The sequence below is a fragment of the Falco cherrug genome, chromosome 2, assembly GCF_023634085.1.
Source record: "Falco cherrug isolate bFalChe1 chromosome 2, bFalChe1.pri, whole genome shotgun sequence".
Classification (NCBI taxonomy): domain Eukaryota; kingdom Metazoa; phylum Chordata; class Aves; order Falconiformes; family Falconidae; genus Falco; species Falco cherrug.
In genome coordinates this window covers 86,246,795-86,266,036 of record NC_073698.1, presented here as the reverse complement: position 1 = coordinate 86,266,036, position 19,242 = coordinate 86,246,795, and the positions used below count along the sequence as shown (strand labels likewise).

The window sequence follows — 19,242 nt, the reverse complement described above, 5'->3', positions numbered from 1 at the left end:
CCATATTCAGAGGGGGGTACAGTTGCTGTTTAAACATGCTAATCTCTCCTGTAATTACAAAACCTCATCATATGCCTTAAATCCTAATCCTCTACTATCATTTTCACGCTAAAAAAACTGATCATTCTTACAAAGTTAAGCCAACATTCAAAATAGCACAAATCATTTAAAAATAGACAAAAATAGTGCTATCAGACACAAAATTAAACCTTTTTACCAGCAAAATGCAGCATTCCATCTTACGCACCAACTATAGGCTTTTGCTTACGTTCAGGTCCTACCTAATATTTAGGGATTTCCTCCTAAGATCACTCCATCTGAGGTTCATGTTATCCAGACGTCTCTGCAACAGGGCTGCATCCTCAGAGCCTTCCAGGGACCTCAGGATTTTCTGCCCATTTTCATCGAGGTTGTGAAAGATGTCAGTATGAGCATCAATTTCTGCCTGTAGTTCCTATGGAAGCAATAGAAAACAATACATGTGATTTCTTGCAAAATCATAGAAAATATCACTTCTCAAAATGGTGTAAAAATCTTCAGTGCAACACAGAGTTAGCACAGGTTTTGACAACTCCTTTTACCATAATATCACGTACTATATACTCTTTCCCTTTCACACGAAGGCCCTTTGCACCGAATAATAACCTTTTTTCTGTACAGAGCATACTGAACAAAACTTAGAAAGTTAAAAGTCTAGCCTTTGACAGGCAACAAAGCAAGGACAAGATATATTTACTGTGCTGATGAGGGAAAAAAACCCCACATAACCCTCAAGATCTCAGGTAAATCTGACCTTCACATGATACGTCTTCCTGTGCAACATTTTCAGTTTGAGCTGGGGACTGCAACACCGGTCCTGCTGCATGGCAATTCCAAGGAAACTACACAACCGCAGCAGCCGAGCTTTAAAATGCCAAGTTCACTTACATTCTGTTGACAGAACGCATTTTGGAGCACAGGCCTCAGCAGTCAATAGCAATAAACAGCCACTTTGTGCTATATCAAAACACTGGTCAGGGCCATGGCTGTAGGAGGACCTGAGAATAGCAAGGACGTAGAATATGCAACTGGCAGTTCATGTTGAACAGCCAACTTTTCTTATCACTCTCTAACTGCAGGCCAGCTCTACATTTTGAATTCATTTTTCCCCCTCATTTTTAGCACGGCTCTTTCTGCCAAAAGAACATTCCTCAGGGAGCTGCCCGGGTACCAGCATTCCAGCCTGCCCACACACTCAATGCAGCCTTTGTACATTGGCTGCCCTTCTCCAAGACGTTTGCATGCTGCAGCTCCACAAGGTCAGATTCGGTCACAGAGAACGGTGGTTGAATCAAGCTCTTTAAAATACTAAAAATAAAAATTAAAAATTTAATTTCAACACATACATACATGAGCACACAGGTACTCTATAGGTAGCCACATATGCACAAAAGTACTTTCACTTTCAAACAAAGAAGCACACAAAGCCACAAAGAAAATGACCTAGTGAATAAAGCTCTGCATTTTCTCCTGGGGTGCTTGGGCACTGAGATTTGTGGTGGTAGTTTCTGGATGCCTGAAATGAGAGTGCTGGGGATGAAGTGTGAAAGCGGATATTATTTGTGGCATATGAGAGCAAGACCCAGCACTAACTGAGCATCACAGGTAGTCCCCAATGGAAATTTGTTGCAATTTTCTTTAGACGAATGACTTTGAGGGAGAGGAGCACACAACTTGCCTACTTGGTGTGTTCCTAATTGAATTGGTTTTATTTGATATTTTAAGTGTAATGTTAGCTGCACTGAATCATGAGTAGATTGTCCTTGTTCACCTATGGCTGTTCCAAATGTCATTTACTGTCCTTTACTGGATAGCTATTTCTTGCACAGCAATGACTAGCACTGTATTTGGAGCAATTTTAAGACAAGCCAGAAATGTCTTTGGTACAGTATAAGAGTTCTTATCCAACTATTTTACTTTACCTATGGTCATCCTAGCAGTAAAGTAGTTAGGAATGAGTTTGGAATACATCAGAGGTAATTCTGAAGGATTCAACTGTATCATAAGTATTGTATTTATCTATTGATATTAAAAAGGTGATTTAGATTTTTAAAAATACCATTATTAAGGTAAATAACCATGTATAATATACCAGGTATGAATGGCCTTACTTGAAAATTTGTATTTTTATTTCAAGTCTGAATGTTGCTAGCTTCAGCTTCTGTGATTTTTTTTTTTTTTTTTTTTTTTTTGCTGGACTGAACAATACTTTATTACCAAATTTCTTTCTCTTCAAGTATGCATTTGGAGATTTTATTTAGGCTAGGTTAAGTATCACAAACCTGATGTAAATAACCAAAACAATATATAAATAAGGATAAAGTTCACAGTAAAAAAGTTAACTTTTAATGTTTGTATACTTCCAAAGTCATTCCACATTTAAAAATTTATAAATCTATTGCTGAATGAAAGAATTATCATATGCATTATCTATTGCACGAAATTATTAGTTTTTAGGGTGGTGATAGAAACAGCTGCCTTTTCCTCAGCAAGAACACGTGCCATGAAACATGTATGATGAATAACTGTTCACAGCAGGAAGCTGTCCAATCCATACCCTCTTGGTGTTTTTTACCACACCTATATTCATAGCATTTCAGAACACAGAATTAGGGAAAAAAAAAGCACTTCCAGATTTTTCTTTTAGAAAAAGTGTCTCATAGTCAACGCATTTCATGCTTTTCTCCTGAAACATGCATACTTCTAAAAATAAAATCAAGCCATATCCTTTTTGTTTCAGAATATTACATCCTATCACAATAAATGTAGATGATTAGTTCAATGAGCAACAAACATGAAAAGCAATGTACTCTTATCAAAAGCTTGGTATTATTCAAGATCTGGTTTTCCTTGTTCCAAATTACCTCTGTATACTGCACTCCTAATGCTTCTAAAACTAGTTTATTCCAGCTATGCAGGAAGCCTACGCTGACAAAAAAGCAAGACAACAACAAATATATTTAGTCCATTTTGTTTGGTGCATTTCAGATCCTTTCTTTATGGCTCCTTCACATTCCAAGAGAAACAGAGTACATATCAGAAAAGGATCTATACACCTTTTATTTGTTTTCTGAAAAAAGTAATTTCCATGTTTCAAAAATAAGTGAAAGATCAATATGAACTAGATTCTTTTTCTTGACAAGAATAAAGCAGGAAGATCTATTTCATCTCATAAACTGCTATGATATTTGCAAAAGTATGCTGTCGTTACACATCATACCAACAAGCACAGAATATAAACTAAACATAGACTATTTATTGAATTTTTGTATTTTCCAGTGTGTTCAAACACATGGAGAAACTGCAGAGGATGAAAAATTAATCCCGATACAATTCCACTGGATTACAGTTGGACTTAAGTTGACTCTACGCTGCATTTTTGCTGTAGTGGTTAGTACTGAGGCTGTGTGGAAATAGATTCCCTTAAAATGAGCAGATAGCAAAATGAAAAATATCTTCTTGATCGCAAGTTACTGCTTAGAGTGAGATGAACTGCTTAGAAAGAACTGCGACTCCATCACATGCAGATTTGCCTAGGAATTTCGGAGTTAAATCCTCCTTTATTACCACGACTGTAATATTTGTTCATAGAAACCCTGATGGATAGGTATGACAGGTTTCTACACATTGAAAAATGTGTATCTACTTTAATATACTGTATAGAATAAGTCTAGAACTAAGTCACAGAACTAAGAATGATAAAGATATGATATAAACTGGTCTTGAGGGGAACAATATTCTTGGACAAAACAGGGTGAGGGAATTTGCTTTAGCTGTTTGACTTTTGCCCTGAGCTGCTGAAACCTGTATGCATGTTTTCAAGGGAGGAGCACAGGAAGGCTGTAAGACAGCACACCCAATTCTGCCATAAAGCTAGGGGGTGGATATAGTTCTCACATGTCCATCTCAGTTCTCTCCCTTGCAACTACTGCTACCATTCTCCATAGGAGTACACATCCTCACTGTCCTAATCTTCTCGGTAGGTAAAAGAAAAATTCACCTGTGGCTCCACATGTTTTATTTTACACAGAGCCCTGTAAAATGCTGCGGAGTCATTGCTGTGAAACCTAGCACATTAGAAGTTCTGCCAGCCTCCACATGGCAGAGAGTCCTAGAAGAGTTCAATATGGCTTGAGATACTTTATCGGAAATAATTAATCTGTGTCAATATCCTTCATATCCCACATGCAATATATAGACATGACATATAAAGGACATGACAGATGGCAAAATCTGCCATTATTTTGGCAATACATTAGAGAGGGATCGGTAGGCTGGAAGTAAAATGAAGTTTTAGAAGGAATTAGTTACACTACTTGGACTATACATGAGTCAGACTAAGACATGAAAATTAATGCAGTACAGCTGAAAAAATATTTTAAACAAAGTAGAAAAAAAAATAAATTATGTAATAATTTAAAGAACTTAAAGCCCTTAAATCCTTCTCTACAAACTCAGTTTCACCCTTGGAATTGTGTTTTTAATTTCCAGTGAAGCATTTTACGTTTTCTAGATACTATACAAAGTTGCTAATCAAATAAATGACATTAATTGAGGCATGGGGGCTCACAAAGTAAAAGACACCACCATCTGATTAATAGAAAGGAATGCAGAGGATAAAATTGATCTCTACTGACAGTAATTAAAAAAATAAAGTCTGCATAATTACATACATGTACTCAAAGCATCAGCAATTAATACCCGTGTGGCTACATATAGTTCAAAAGTATTATACTTTACAGTATTGTTTCTGTAATGCTAATACTGAAATAGCTAGAAAATCAATCATGAAACCACTCAAAACAAAAAGATCCTGTACCTCTGTAAAACCTCTCTGCGTAGTTAGCCAAACCAACGGCCCCCTTCATATTTGTATTAACAAAGTGTATTATATTTCTGCTAAATAATTTCTGGAAAAAAACACAGCTAGACATTTTAAATTAGTAACATATTTTTGTAAACCTCTTACACTGTACAAAAAGTACTGATGATGTAATCCCCCTTTTTGCCATTTTCCTTTTTTTCTTATTTCTTACAGTCCTATTTTCTTCCTTCCCCTTTAGCTTTTCAACCCCTTTCTTCCCTTCCTCATTTCCTTTTCCTCCACTTTCTCTCTTTTCCTTCCTCTTTAACTTTTCCCTTCCTCTTTCTTTTTCCATAATTCCTTCCTCCCTTCCTTTACCTTCCTGTCTTTCTCTTCATTTCTCTACTTATCTTTTTTTATCTTATTATTTTCCTTCTCCTTCCTCTTTTTTCTTTTTCTTCTTACTTTCTTTTCCTTTCCTGGCTTTCTTCTCGTTTTCCTTCCTTCTTTTCCCCTTTCCCGTCCCTTTCCATTCCTTTCCTTCCTTCCTCTGTTTAAGATACAACCTTCTGTGAGTAAAAAACATTTTCATATTCTTTTGTGGTGATCTCAAAACTTCTCAAGAATGTGGGTTTCTTTCTGCTTTTGCTTTGCATTTGCATTGGTTAAACATCATTTCAGGTGCATGGGGAAGGCAGAACTTACAAAGTTGTTTCAAACCAGTATTTTTTTAGTTCTAACAATACCACTGAGCAAAGCACATCTCTAAAGAATATGTCTTTTCTCCATGGACTTGAAGGGGATAGAATAGCTGTTAGGGCCTGGCATAGTCTGTGAGTTTTTACCAACAGTGGAGTTCAGTCGATATAAACAGAAAAGTTTGCTATTGTAACCTGGTATAACAAAAAAAAGTTGTTTTTTTTGTTTGTAACCTCCTTATGGATTCTACAGTATAGGAAATAGACTCACTGTCTGTACTTTGCAACTTTGTCCAGCACAGCTTAGGGACTGGATTTCAAATTAATCATCCTACTTATTTTTATTTAATTACATCTTTACTCCTGCAAATTTCTGATTCTGCCTAAATCATTAAACTCTGTGTGAGGGTTCCGAGAGTTTGAGACTTTTTTTCCAATGTCCCTGCAGACTCCAGCAGCTTTTGGAGGCACAAAGATCCATGCACATGGCACCTCTTTCAGGATCACAGCTTATTCTTCTGTCTGCTAAACAGAGGAATGGTTTTGTGGGTATTATAGTTCTGGAGATGTTGAATTAATGGTGACAACACAGCAAGCCAAATGCAGTTTAGGTATCTGAGTGGTAGATTCAGTGCAAGATGGACTTGATCTATTTCTTTTGCTTCTAGCAATAGAAGGGCAGTTTACACTACTTTTTATGACAGTCTGTTCTTGTGAACTAGTCATTATTTTCAAAGTATTTGAACAGAAAGAAATGTATTATTTTTTTGGAAATGAAAGACAGAATTTGTTCTAGACTGAAAAAACCCTATGATTTAAATTAATGGTGGAACAAAACACTGAAGTATTCCTTGCTTTTTAAGACACTATTGGTCTGACTGGAGTTCCCTCTTCCAGAAGTCATTGTTCCTCTAAGAACTGGTTGTTGGTGGGGTTTTTTGGGGTTTTTTTGGGTTTTGTTTGGTTTTTTTCTTCAGATCAAAATATAACTAATTCAGATAGGATTTTGGGACCTATTTTGTGTAGAGGAATTTTTAAAGGACTGAGGACATATGTTACCGTTGTCCGGGTTGGACAACCCAGGCCTGTTAGTTGAAACTGCAGAGCAACTTTAAATTGTCCTTGGAAGAAGCAGTGGGAGAAAGAAAAGAAGCTATGCACAAACAAGAAGCCAGGTGCAGAGCAAGACCTGGGAACTGCAAAATCAACACACTCTCATTGGCACACTCTGATCAGGCGCCTGCAGCATGCTCACCAGTCAGCGACACGGACGCCCGCGTGACCAGAAACTTTTATCCAATCACCTGTGTGTAGAGTCATGTGAGCAGTTGGTTTAAGTTATAAATACGACCTGTTTGTTTAATAGAGTGAGCACGGCATGTAGCCATATTGGTGTGATTGTCGTGACTTGGCCGACTCTCCACGGGGACCCTCTTCGATTTTGTTTCCAGACAATCTAACAGTGAGAATCCAACAGTGATGAATATGATGTTTTATTGTCATTTAGACCATGGTAGCTAACATAACCAAGCTATGTCACAACATAGGAAAGAAACTTTTAGCCCCTCCATCAGGCTTCTAAATCATTTGCTCTCCCAGTCCATAAGCAAAACTTTTATTGGGTCTTAGAATAAGAGCGTTTACTGAGCAATCTACATAATACTAAAAACTTAACAAATGAGATTAAAAATGTAATTAAAGGGCAGATTTATTGAGTTAAAAGCATTGTTGTGAAATGGCTATACATCATCATGCCATGAAGTCTCCTAGCTAGCCTATGGCATGACCCCAATTCCAGTCTGGTATGATTACATCTCTGAGTTTCATGCTAATGACTTGATTAAGAAGAAAGATAAAAAAGGTGTTTTCTGTCGGGAAGATAAGCTTATGAATATCATTAAGGCATTTCTAGGTTCCCAGGACAGTTTTCAAAAATAAAGGATAAGTTAGTCTTCTAAGAGGGAATCAAATGTTGATGAGTGGAAGCCGAAAGTATAAATTTCCAGCAGAAAACAATCTGTGTAAGTTGTTTCTACCACTGTTACGGTTTTAAATTTCACAAGTTCCAGAACTAAGAAGGGACCAAAATTCATATTCAAAGGATTATTTCATCTAAAAGAAGATATAAAAACTTTCCTTAGTACATTGGGCCCTGTCTTCAGAAAAGATTGTCTTTATAAACAGGCAAAACAACCTTCAATCTAGGTTATATTCAGATTGCATGACATTACAAGGTGCATCTAAGGATGTAGCCATCTCTTGCTGTCAGACAGTAACTGTGAAAACATGGCAAGGGCTGCTTCATTTCATTAAGAGTGAGCTGCCTTAGGCATGGAGCAGTAACTCTTAACAGCACCAGCCCAATCATTTGGACATACTCAAGTCTTTATTGTGCAGATTGTTGTTCACAGGGATGGCTTTTCAGATATAAAACAAGGCCTTATATTTCTCCCTTGTTCATAGGGAAAACAATTTTTTATGAGACCTCTAGCAATTAATTTTTATTCAATTAAAAATAAGTATAAATTATTATATAATTCCATGTGTTTTGGAGGAGTTTTTGGATTTCTTGGTGTGTTTCTTGGAAGACTGAAGAAAACCCCTGAATGGCTAATTTCATTTACATGTAATGAAAATACAAATAAATAGATAAAGGAACCAATGTTTAAACATACCCAGCTTTCTACATTTATAGAGATAGTTCCACTTCAGAATTTGATCCAGTCAAATCCTTGCCATTAGATTAGAGAAGTATAAACTATTGTAGTAGTAGCAACTTTAACAAAAATTGTTATTTTTACTGTTTGTCTCTTTGTCTTGTCATTATATCTAGGATGGAAACCCTAATTAGAATGAAACGGCATGTTAGTTGGAGGCTACACTAACACAGAGAAGTCCCTAGTAGCCACAGCAATGAGGAACTTTTACTGTATGATGTAAGTATATGACACTTACTTTACTACGATGGCTTGTACTACCTTTCAGGTAAGCAAATGCAGCAAAACAAGGAAAACATGTATTAAAGTGGGAGTTGCGAGTGTTCTGTATGTCAGAAAACCAGCCACCTCTACTGAGAGGTCTAAGAATGGTCTTGGATATCTGCCTTTGAAAACTGTATTTTAGGGTTAGATGAGTAGACAGGAAATAGTATAAATGTGCATGTATTTATACACAGAATTTTCTGAAAACAAAGCCATTAGGCCCATTACAAACTAACATAGTTTTCTAGATTTCAGAAGGTAGTCTGCTCCCAACATATGCAGATCCTGACTCCCATACTTCAATGAATGTCTAATCTCATTACACCTACCTGCCAGCACGATCACCCTGTCAATCTTCCAGCAAACTTCCTGCAGCAAAATAATTATGCTGCTACTTTCAGTGTGTCTAATTTTCCCTCCTCCCCATTTTCCAGAGAAGAAGGAGTAGCAGCACAAAGGCAGCACCACCCTGTACAAGAACATTTACTTCCACTCAGTTACTCAGGCAAGGTCTAAAAGTCCTGCTGGATAGTTTGGAGAGCAACTCCCTCTATTAGTTCCACTGACATCCTGGTACTTCAGATTAATACTGATTTTCTCTTACAACAAGCAGCCAGATAAGCTCAACTGCACAACTGTTTCAAAGCCTGGAGAAAAAAGCATCTTACGAAAAAGGACAGTATTTTTTTTCTCTGTCACCAGTCCATAGTGAAATATACCTGAGATTTGTTAATTATAAATTAACGTTCCTAGAAGAAAAAAATATTTGTACATGTAAGCCTGTATATTTGTTTCACAGAAAAGGATCTAAGGTTTCAATGCACTAACATGTAATAAGAAGACATTTCATATTTTACCACCTACAGAATTCATATATACTTTCACCCTTCCTCAAATACACAAACATGCAATCCTCTTTCAAACCCTTTTAAAATAAAAATTAAGAGTATTTTATAATTAAAAGAAGCTATTTGACTTCTATACATTACCCTAATTCTTTCTGTCACAAATCAATTTTGCAATCTTTTTTCTCTTAAAAATAAATTTCGACATTTCATGGTTTTGTTGGTAACATTTTTGATGCCTGGGGAAAAATTTTTAGTACATCAGTTTCATAACATGATGTTCAATTAAACCAACATAAAATCTTATTAAAACTCTAAAGAGAACAATGCAGAACATAAAGCAGAAACTAGAGGGCCTCATGCATTACACATGATTAAAACTGTTTCAAGCAGAACCATGACTGCAATGGTTTTAGGGCTCCTTTTAGAATTTAGCGTGGTTCTAAAGATAATGACATTTCAGTTAGGAATTGATACTATTTCAGGTGTTACTCTCTACTAAAGCACAAGACTCAGTGCAGTTAACTGTTCTTAATCAAGGGCAGGTTAAGTGGGACCCAGCGGGCATCATGCAAGAGGGAATTCTTCAGACTTGTGTCAAATTCTCTCTGTTGGAGGTGTCCTGAGGCAAGCCTGGGGAGGAAAGAAACTTGGGCAGCATAAAGGGCAAAAGTACATGTAATTTTCATTTTCAGTGGGAATACAGGCCATGCTAGTGTGGCCTCAGAATCTTCTGACTTTCTAGTTTTAAGCAAGAGATGCCAGAAAAGTTGCTAGAGAGAAAACCACCCTGCGGCAGCCAACTCTTAACAAAGTTACTTCAGCCCCCTGATGTCAGCTTGTCCTGTCACCACAGAACAGAGTTCACCAAGTGTTGGTCAGTTTACCCATTAACAATGAACATGAGCTGGGTTCGAACTGCCATAAGACAAGTTAGTTTTACCCTACTGATGTTATAACCTTAACCCTGCTCAGTATGAGGAGTACCACATGTTCAGGTACCCAGTGAGAAGCCAACAGGCCCAAGCTACCATCTGTGGGATGATGGTACCTCTCTGTGTGAATGGACCCCTCTCTAAATATCACAATGGGCAAAGCCACAGAGGCTCAGGTAGTCCTGAACAGCTGTTGCCAAAAGGGCTGTTACGGCGATGAAACCTGTCAAGCTCAGGACCAGGGTGGCTGCAGAAAGGAGCTGCTGCCAGCTGTAGCCCACTGCAAGGTCCTGAGGGGAACACAGTACTACAGCCTCCCTCAGTGGGCTTTTCCTTCTGACCCTCTGACCTCAAATCTTCAGCTGCCTACTCACACCAATACCGATCACAACATCAGGACTTCCACTTTAAACCAGTACTGTGCTTCTGTGGATACCCAAATCCCAGCAGCCAAATTAAAACACATAGCATTTCTTCTGGTCTATTAATGTGCTATTGTTAATCTGCACACTGAGATGTTTAACCATTCAGTATGCTATCACATCAGAGAACTGCATTTGTGGGGAATTAGATGTAAGAGGAAAAGTTTCATCCTCCTCAGTTTTCAGTTCAAACAATTTCCATCACTTTAGGTTCTAAAACAACCTGAACCACAAAGGCAGTGACACCCAGAAATATGTTCTGCTGTGAGTTACTTCAGATGATTTAATAATGCATGTTGACTGTGTCAAAATAAGTAAATAATTGGCAAAAGTTCATAATCTGTAAAAGGGAGACATTTGTAACAAAATTCTTCAAAATATTCCCTTTTATCTACCATATTGATTGGTGTCTCTGTGGCAAAGCCTAATCATGTTCTCTTGCATCCAAAACCCAAACCCAAAGTTAAACAGGATTCCTTTATCAAGGGGTCTCTTAATAAGGTGTACACCCTGAAAATAATTATTTGGTATTTTTGTAGATTTCCTAGCAAGATGCATGTGATCCCATAGCAAACACAGTTTCAGGTTAAAATTATAAATATCACTGAAAAAATAATGAGTTCACCAGCAAATTCTGACATGTAGATAAACTTTTTTTTTTTTTTTAATCTTAACCTTTTCATTATTTTTTTTTAAGAGAAATGCTATTTTGGGGAGAAAATCAACTTCTGTTCATGTTTTTCAGTTTGTCATTAAAAAAGTCAATTAATTTGAATCACGGACTTTTTCAAATTCACCAACTGAAATAAACCTGCATTTGTTCCCTCTATCTTCCCTCCAATTCTGGTAAAAGATAAATAATTCCATTATCAATAAAAAAATAAATAATTTTAATTTAGAGGCTGTATTGCTGAAGACATGTAAGTGTTTTTGTCTAGTTTTGGATGGCAACAATGAACTCTGAGATCTGCACATTGAAGCAACCTGAAATCCTTATTTATGCCTTTGCAAGGCTTGTTTATATTTTGTTGGAGGAAAAATGAAAGCCTACCTGAATTTTGCCCAAAATAAAGACTTCTAACAAAAGAAAGATCACAGCTAGAGAGACAAATAGAGATACCATTATAGAAATAAAGATGAAAGTAGCTGATACATTAATCAATCTAGTTTTCTGTCTCAAAAAAACCCCAACCAAAAACAAAGCCAAAAAGCAAAGTGACATACACACTTTTAAAATTAAAATGTACTTAGTACTAAAGGAGGAACTGAGTTGGGTCTAATGAGCATACAGTAATAGAAGTCATGTAGCAAATACATACAGAATTAAAGAAAAAACCAAGCCCTTCCTAGAATCAGACTTCTCTTCAAACTTAAAAAAGAACTCAGAGTTTAGATATGTTCCCAGAAGACAGAGTACTTGTCAGTAAGTCAGAGTATATTGACAGTAAGTCAATATATGAGAAAGACCTTAAATACTGTAAGAAAGTCATATGCTCCTACTTATGTTCCTATAGAGATCAAATATTCTCTACAGAAGAAGTAGCATCTTCTATTGTCACTCCAAAGTAAGCCATTCAGGCCACAGTTTATACCCTGGAATTGCTTTTGTACTGCTTCAGTCAAGATTACTTACCAAACATTTTATAAATTGGTGACATATGACACTGCAAGTACTTGACTTCAATGCTAATCACATTAAAGTTGCTCTTATATCCAGAAGTTCTTTTAATATGTTGCTCTCATTAGTCTTGACAATACACTAAATGTGATACAAATATGTCTGATAGATACTTTCTCAGAAACCAGTTCATAAAATATACCAATGTACTACATACTCACAAAATATATGAATACACTCAGAAACATGACTAAATGTCTCAGACAACTGATGACTTTGTTCAAACATACAGTCCAGCCACGTTAGTAATACCACCCAAAGCTGACAAAGTCAGATTCTGAGGAACGCAGCACAGTACCACAGGCAATCTTGGAAAAGACACTGTTGTAACCCAACATATTAGATTGCAACAAAGAGGAACTGACTGTCAGTATGTTATTCATAACAAATGCTGGTCACTACTTAAGAGGGGAAGTAAAACTTTCAATGAAATAAATTTAAAAAGCAATTTTTATGGAAACCTGGCTAGCCTACTTGTTTGACTCCTACAGCAGCTTTTGCAGCAACTGTATACACCAAAGGTTTCTGAATGGCTTTCATATAACATACCCAGAGATACTGACAGTAGCTGCTTTTTTATGAACCCTGCCAATAGAGGGTAGGAGAAGAAGCATAAGTTGAGTTAAACAGGACTGCTGCTGTCTGAAACTGGTCCTCCCAGATTCTTTTTTGATTCAATCAGACGGCATACAATGCACATTAAAAAACAACCACCACAACAACAACCCGAACCAAAACGAACCCCACATTCAATTTAATTCTGAACAAAATACACTTTGTTTATACACACTGCGGTGGGCTGACCCTGGCTGGACACCAGGTGCCCACCAAAGCTGTCACTCCCCTCTTCAGCTGGACATAGGAGAGAAAATATAAGAAAAGGCTCGTGGGTCAAGATAAGGACAGGGAGAGATCATTCACCAGTTACCATCACAAGCAAAACAGACTTGACTCGGGGAAATTAGCTTAATTTATTACCAATCAAATCAGGGTAGGATAATGAGAAATAAAAATTACATCTTAAAAACACCTTCACCCCAACCCCTCCCTTCTTCCAGGCTCAACTTCATTCCTGATTTTCTCTGCCTTCCCCTACTCTGAGCAGAAGGGGAAGTGGAATGAGGGCTGCGGTCAGTTCATCACATTGTCTCTGCTGCTCCTTCCTCCACAGGGGGAGGACTCCTCACACTCTTCCCCTGCTCCAGGCTGGGCTCCCTCCCATGGGAGAGAGCCCTTCACATGAGTACTCATGGAGGGGGAGCTTCCACCTTCACACCAGGGAGGACAGTTTGCTCACAGAAACCAAACCAAGAGTTACACTTTGCCCCTGGAAGTAATGTCCTTTTTTTTCTATAATCCTTTTAGAAGTATCACTATTGCTTTCATCAGAGAATTAAAAAGGTCTGTGTATGGCTTTTAATCCCAGAAGAGTAAGCACAAATGAGAAGTAGAAATACATGATTATGTTTAGTATCTTTGGAAAAAACCCACCTTACCTTATTAGAAGTGATGCAAGAAAAAGATCCTATAATGATTATACGCTAACATATGCATATGAAGTCCTGATAATAGGAATTCCAGGCTAGAGGTGAGGAAAGAGGCAGAGAGACTAGGTAAAAAAAATACTTATATCCCAGAAGTAGTTTGTGAAGTTTTAGGACATCATCTTAACCCAGTGGAATGAGCATAAGAATCTTTTTATTTTAAATCCCAGAGATTTAAAAGATGAAATTAGGCAAAGTATAACTGAAACAGGGTAAGTGCAATATCCCTCAAGGCACTCATAGTGACAGTCACTGTTATGCTATTCAGTGTAATGCCATTTACCCCTATTATCTTCTGTCTACATACATTTGACATCTAACCAATTCTGGATAAAAATAACTCTCATGACATAGATCTATTCGTAACTTTGACAGAGTAATGTCACTATTCAATAAACACTCACTGAGCAAGGGATAATAGTACACCTGCATCAAGATTAAAACTTCCTTTCACATACACTGCTTTTATCTCAAATGCCTACTGAGTTAAATTGAAATTCTCATGATTAACACTTGTGTAAGAAGACTTCGGATGTATAGCGAAAAGCTTACTTTCTTAAACATGAGAAAACTTGATGACTGACCAAGTCAATAAAGGAGAACAAACTCGCTAATGGATAAAAAATATCTAAAACTTTCTGGAAAAGTATTTTGTATTTATCTCACCTCCTTTAGCAAAGTCCTTTTTTAAAAAAATTAAAGAAAAATGTTGATCTAAATTTTAATCTGAGAATTTTCTGTATTCTTCAAACAGCTTCTATACATTTGACTTGCTAACAGAGAAAATTAAGTCTTTTTCCACATCACCAAGTTTTCTGAAATAAATACCATTGCACATACAGAGCTTCATAATTTAACTGTACTACTAAATGAAATACTGATGCTCAGTTTCTCAGCGGAACTTTGTATTCCCTTTGCAATCTTGGTGAAAGCCTAAAAACCAAACAATGACATTCAGAGTTGTGATGCCAGTTACTCGTAATTGCGTGCGTCTGCTGAGGGCATGCATAAGTGAGGACAGGCATGAGCTGCTGCTTAAACAACGTCTTAAGAGCATGCAACCTTATAAGAAACAAAATGAAATAAAATAGGCTGTAGAAGGAAATTTTAGAGGCTGATGAAAAAGGAAATGATGGCAAACCTTTTGCATTTCCTCTTTATACATTCATTTACTTGCCAAGGGACATGCTTGGCATGCAGAATTTATCCTAGATTGAAGGAAGTGAAAAAAGAAAAAAAAAAATCCAACAAATGACATTATAATTTATATTTGCATATTTGATTAAAAAATCAAAATAGCCTATGAGGGAAGGAAAGTCTTCCATAAGCAAAGGCATGATGAAAGGAAACTGAATATCACCACCATCATCAAATATATATACACATGCCACACCAGTCGTCTGCCAAAATGATCTTGCTGTCACAGTTAATTCCAAGAATCAGACACAGACAGTCTATTCAGCCCAACAGCAAGCTGTATGCAGAAGGGATGTGATCTCTGAATCCCAGCCTGCACTGATTTACCAGCAACAGCAGGTGACCCTAAGACCCAAAGACAGCACCAGCCTAAATTTAGGGATGGAGAAGTAACCACTGCCCTGGATTAGCCTATCAAGCAGTCATGCCTTAATCCCTGTTGCTAAAACTATCTAAACAGGATTAAGAGCCTACACAAAAGGATATAAAAGCAGGACGGAAAATGTTTGATGGGCACTGAACAGTCAAGTCAAGCTTCTGTAGCAAAAAGAGAGTTCCTAGAAGGAATTGCGAAACTTCAATCATTCGACCTGGATGCACCAACTTCTACCTGCTGTTCATACTATACCTCAGGTTAAATCTAACAAACTCCCCCCTACAAAAAAGGCTTGTTTTAGAAGAGATACAGTACTCTGCCTGCCTATTGCAATATATCTTATTCAGCCTTTATAGTAACTCCAAAACTTGAGCTCTCCCTGAATTGACAGCTGCAGGATGCCTACTATGGCAGGAGAACACCATCAGGGTTTGCATTAGTCATCCTTCAGGCTGCCTGTAGGGCAATCCAGCTGTAAACCAAGGAGATCTCTTTCATTGCTGGGTAATCTAGAAAAGTCTTGGGTTCAATTCCTTTAAAACAGAAAGTAAACTTCTATGAATTCCATAGCAGGTCCTTTCAAAACAGGGACAATAAAACCTTTAGCTTACTGTACATGTATTTCGGTTGCTTTATGTAATCAGACTTTGCAATTCATCTTGATTTAAAGAGTACAGACAGTCTAAATAACATTTTTTCAGGGATTTAAAATTAACATCAACTTTTTTATGTGACTGCTTTTTCTAGAAGTCATGTGGATATATATACAGTAACCAAAAGACTGCAGTTACAGTATTAGAACCATTTCTGGCAACTAGTTGTAAAAAATCAGAAATTTTGTTTCATGAAAAAGCTAGACTTTTGAATTGGAATAAACGCAAGGTGTTTTTTTCTACTCTCTCCCTAAAATGCAGAAGGAGTATTCTGACAGCTAATGAGTAGTGCAGCACAGGGTGGAAAGACTATTGGATCCATTTACCAAACCTGCATAAAAACTAAGTTTATTTTCTTGTGGTAAGGTATAAACTAGAGATCAAGAAGAAATTACTCTCATTCTATTGTATAGTAAAAAAAGTAAATTGCAGGTACTAGTGAGAAACTTCTTCAGATTACTTTTCTCAGTCATAGAACACTTTGAAGATGACATTTTTACCTGAGTACTGCAGGTTTCATCATTAAATTTGGAAAAAATTAAATTTAAATAAAGAGTTGGAGGGAATATTAGAGTGGATCAAAAAAAACCTCCAAAGCACGGCACTTGTAACACAGAAAAGTAGCGTATGAAGGCAAGAAGAATCACAGAATGGTCAGGGTTGGAAGAGACCTCTGGAGATCATCTAGTCCAACCTCCTACTAAACCAGGTTCTTCTAGAGCAGGTTGCACAGAGTCATGTCCAGGTGGGTTTTGAATGTCTCCAGAGGAGAGTCCACAACCCCTCTGGGCAGCCTGTTCCACTGTTCTGTCACCCCCAAAGTAAAATCATCTTCCTCATACTCAGACAGAACTGCCTGTGTTGCGGTTTGTGCCTGTTGCCCCTTGTCCTGTCTCTGGGCCCAGCTGAAAAGAGCCTGGTCCCGTCCTCTTGACACACTTGCCCTTAAGATATTTGTAGACATTGATAAGATCCCCTCTCAGTCTTCTCTTCTGCAGGCTAATCAGGCCCAGATCTCTCAGCCTTTCCTCATAAGGGAGATGCCCCAGGCCCCTCATCACCTTTGTAGTCCTCTGCTGGACCCTCCAGCAGTTCCCCATCTTACTTGAACTGGGGAGCCCAGCACTGGACACAGCACTCCAGATGGGGCCTCACCAGGGCAGAGCAGAGGGGCAGGATCACTTCCCTTGACCTGCTGGCCGTGCTCCTCCTAATGCACCCCAGGATCCCACTGGCCACCTTGGCCACCAGGGCACACTGCTGGCTCATGGGCAACTTGCTGTCCCCCAGAACTGCCATGTCCTTCTCTGCAGAGCTGCCTTCCATCCAGCAGGTCAGCCCCCAGCCTGTACTGGTGCATGGGGGGGTTGTCCCTCCCCAGGTGCAGGACCTCACACTTGCTTTTACTGAACTTCATTGGGTTCCTCTCCGCCCAACTCTCCAGCCTGTCCAGGTCTCGCTGAATGGCAGCGCACCTTCTGGTGAATCAGCCACTCCTCCCAGTTTGGCATCATCAGCAAACTTGCTGAGGGTAAGCTCTGTACTCATTGATGAACGTCACAGAGAAGACTAAAGAAAGCAATCATCAGATTGCTGACCCCTACATAACAGGCTGTTGTCTGTTCCCTTTCTAATGACTGACTCACTCCTTGCTATAAGCACTACATGGGCTACTTTTCTATCTAAAATTCAGGTTTTGTGGGGTTTTGGTTTAAAGCAAAATAAAAAATCAAATGTGTTCTCTCAAAATGCTATTATCTTTTAATGTTTTTTTCCCTGGTTTTTTGTTTGTTTCTTTGTTTGTTTTAATCTTCCTGCCTAGGCTACGTACTTCTGAGATCCTGTGGCTAGTCTGTGAACCTATACCCTTAAAGAAACATAGTGTACAACAGTAAAAAGCTATGTTTTAAGGCAGTGTTTGAGAGCTTCAAGACACCCATGCTGGTGTAAGTGATCTAAACAAAGGCAACAGCTTGTTTATGAATGTCACAGATGCAAATGAATTAGGCAAGAGTAGTATACACATCAGAAGTCCAGAAAATAAACAAGATTCTGAAGAATATTATATCCACAGGAATGAAGGAGGAGGAAGACAGTTTTGAACTCGAAAGAGAAAGAAATAAAACATAACACTGAAACATTCAAATGGAGTCCTTTGGCTAATATAATCCACAGCTCAGCACAACAGTAAAACTGCACAAAAAAGAAAGAGACAGAGAGAGAAAAACCCCCAAACAGCAAATCGGAAAGCTTGCAATGCCACATCACAGCATAAACCCACCAGAATAACTCTGTGTTATAAGCAAACTCTGTGTTATAACCTTTATAGAAAGATTTATTTACAGCTTTGTAAGTCTCTGACCAGTATTTTTTCCTGATATTTAACTTCTTTGTCCCATGATATAACCACTTAGCTCCTATTAACCTCTTTCACTGTTTCACTTTAAACAATTTTCCTTCCATCTTCTTGCTTCACCCTTCAAACTTCAGTGGACAGCTATTTCTTTTTGCACTTTAATATACGGAGTGGCAAAGATTGAATGAAGTATAAAGTCTACAAACAGGTTTTAATCAAACAGCAATACACATTCCTGTCTTCAGAAACAGGACACTTACTGTGCTCTTTTTAACTACCAATTCTATAACTGTCAAATTACCAAGTTTATCTTGTCCAGTTTTGATCTTTTAAAAGCCTACCACTATGGATCTTAATCTTCTATACACTCTTAGACCAGTTTGTTTGCAACTGTTTGGCTCCATTCTAAGTCAATAGCAATTACGTACACAGTTCCTTAAGTAACACATCAGAAAATATTTTTTCTTTCTCTTAATATCTCTTTGGAGATGAAACTGGAAAAGAATTAGGAAAACAGAAAATTAATTCAATATATTTTATTTAGGATAGTTCAATAGGAACAAGAAGGAAGTTACGAGAAACTGCATTTGTTATTTGCCTTTGAGGTTCGTAATTTATGGAGAAGAGGAACATCACTCAAGATAAAAAAAAAAAAAAGACTAAATATATCTGAAACAACAGAAAAACAGTAAGTGATACAAGAATTAAAAAATC

The 19,242-nt window shown here is 37.6% G+C and overlaps 1 protein-coding gene across 16 annotated transcripts in view; it reads right to left on the bottom strand.

The window, feature by feature from the left end:
- DMD (dystrophin) overlaps positions 1-19,242 on the bottom strand; it is a 1,162,157-nt gene that overhangs the window by 196,699 nt on the left and 946,216 nt on the right. For 14 of the 16 annotated variants that reach the window (XM_055701082.1, XM_055701084.1, XM_055701085.1 and 11 more), the window contains one exon: positions 282-454. In XM_055701082.1, coding sequence (XP_055557057.1) covers positions 282-454 — 173 coding nt within the window. Of the gene's footprint in view, positions 1-281; positions 455-793; positions 867-19,242 lie in introns of those variants that run through there. The other 2 variants (XM_027804067.2, XM_027804065.2) reach the window with 2 other exon arrangements.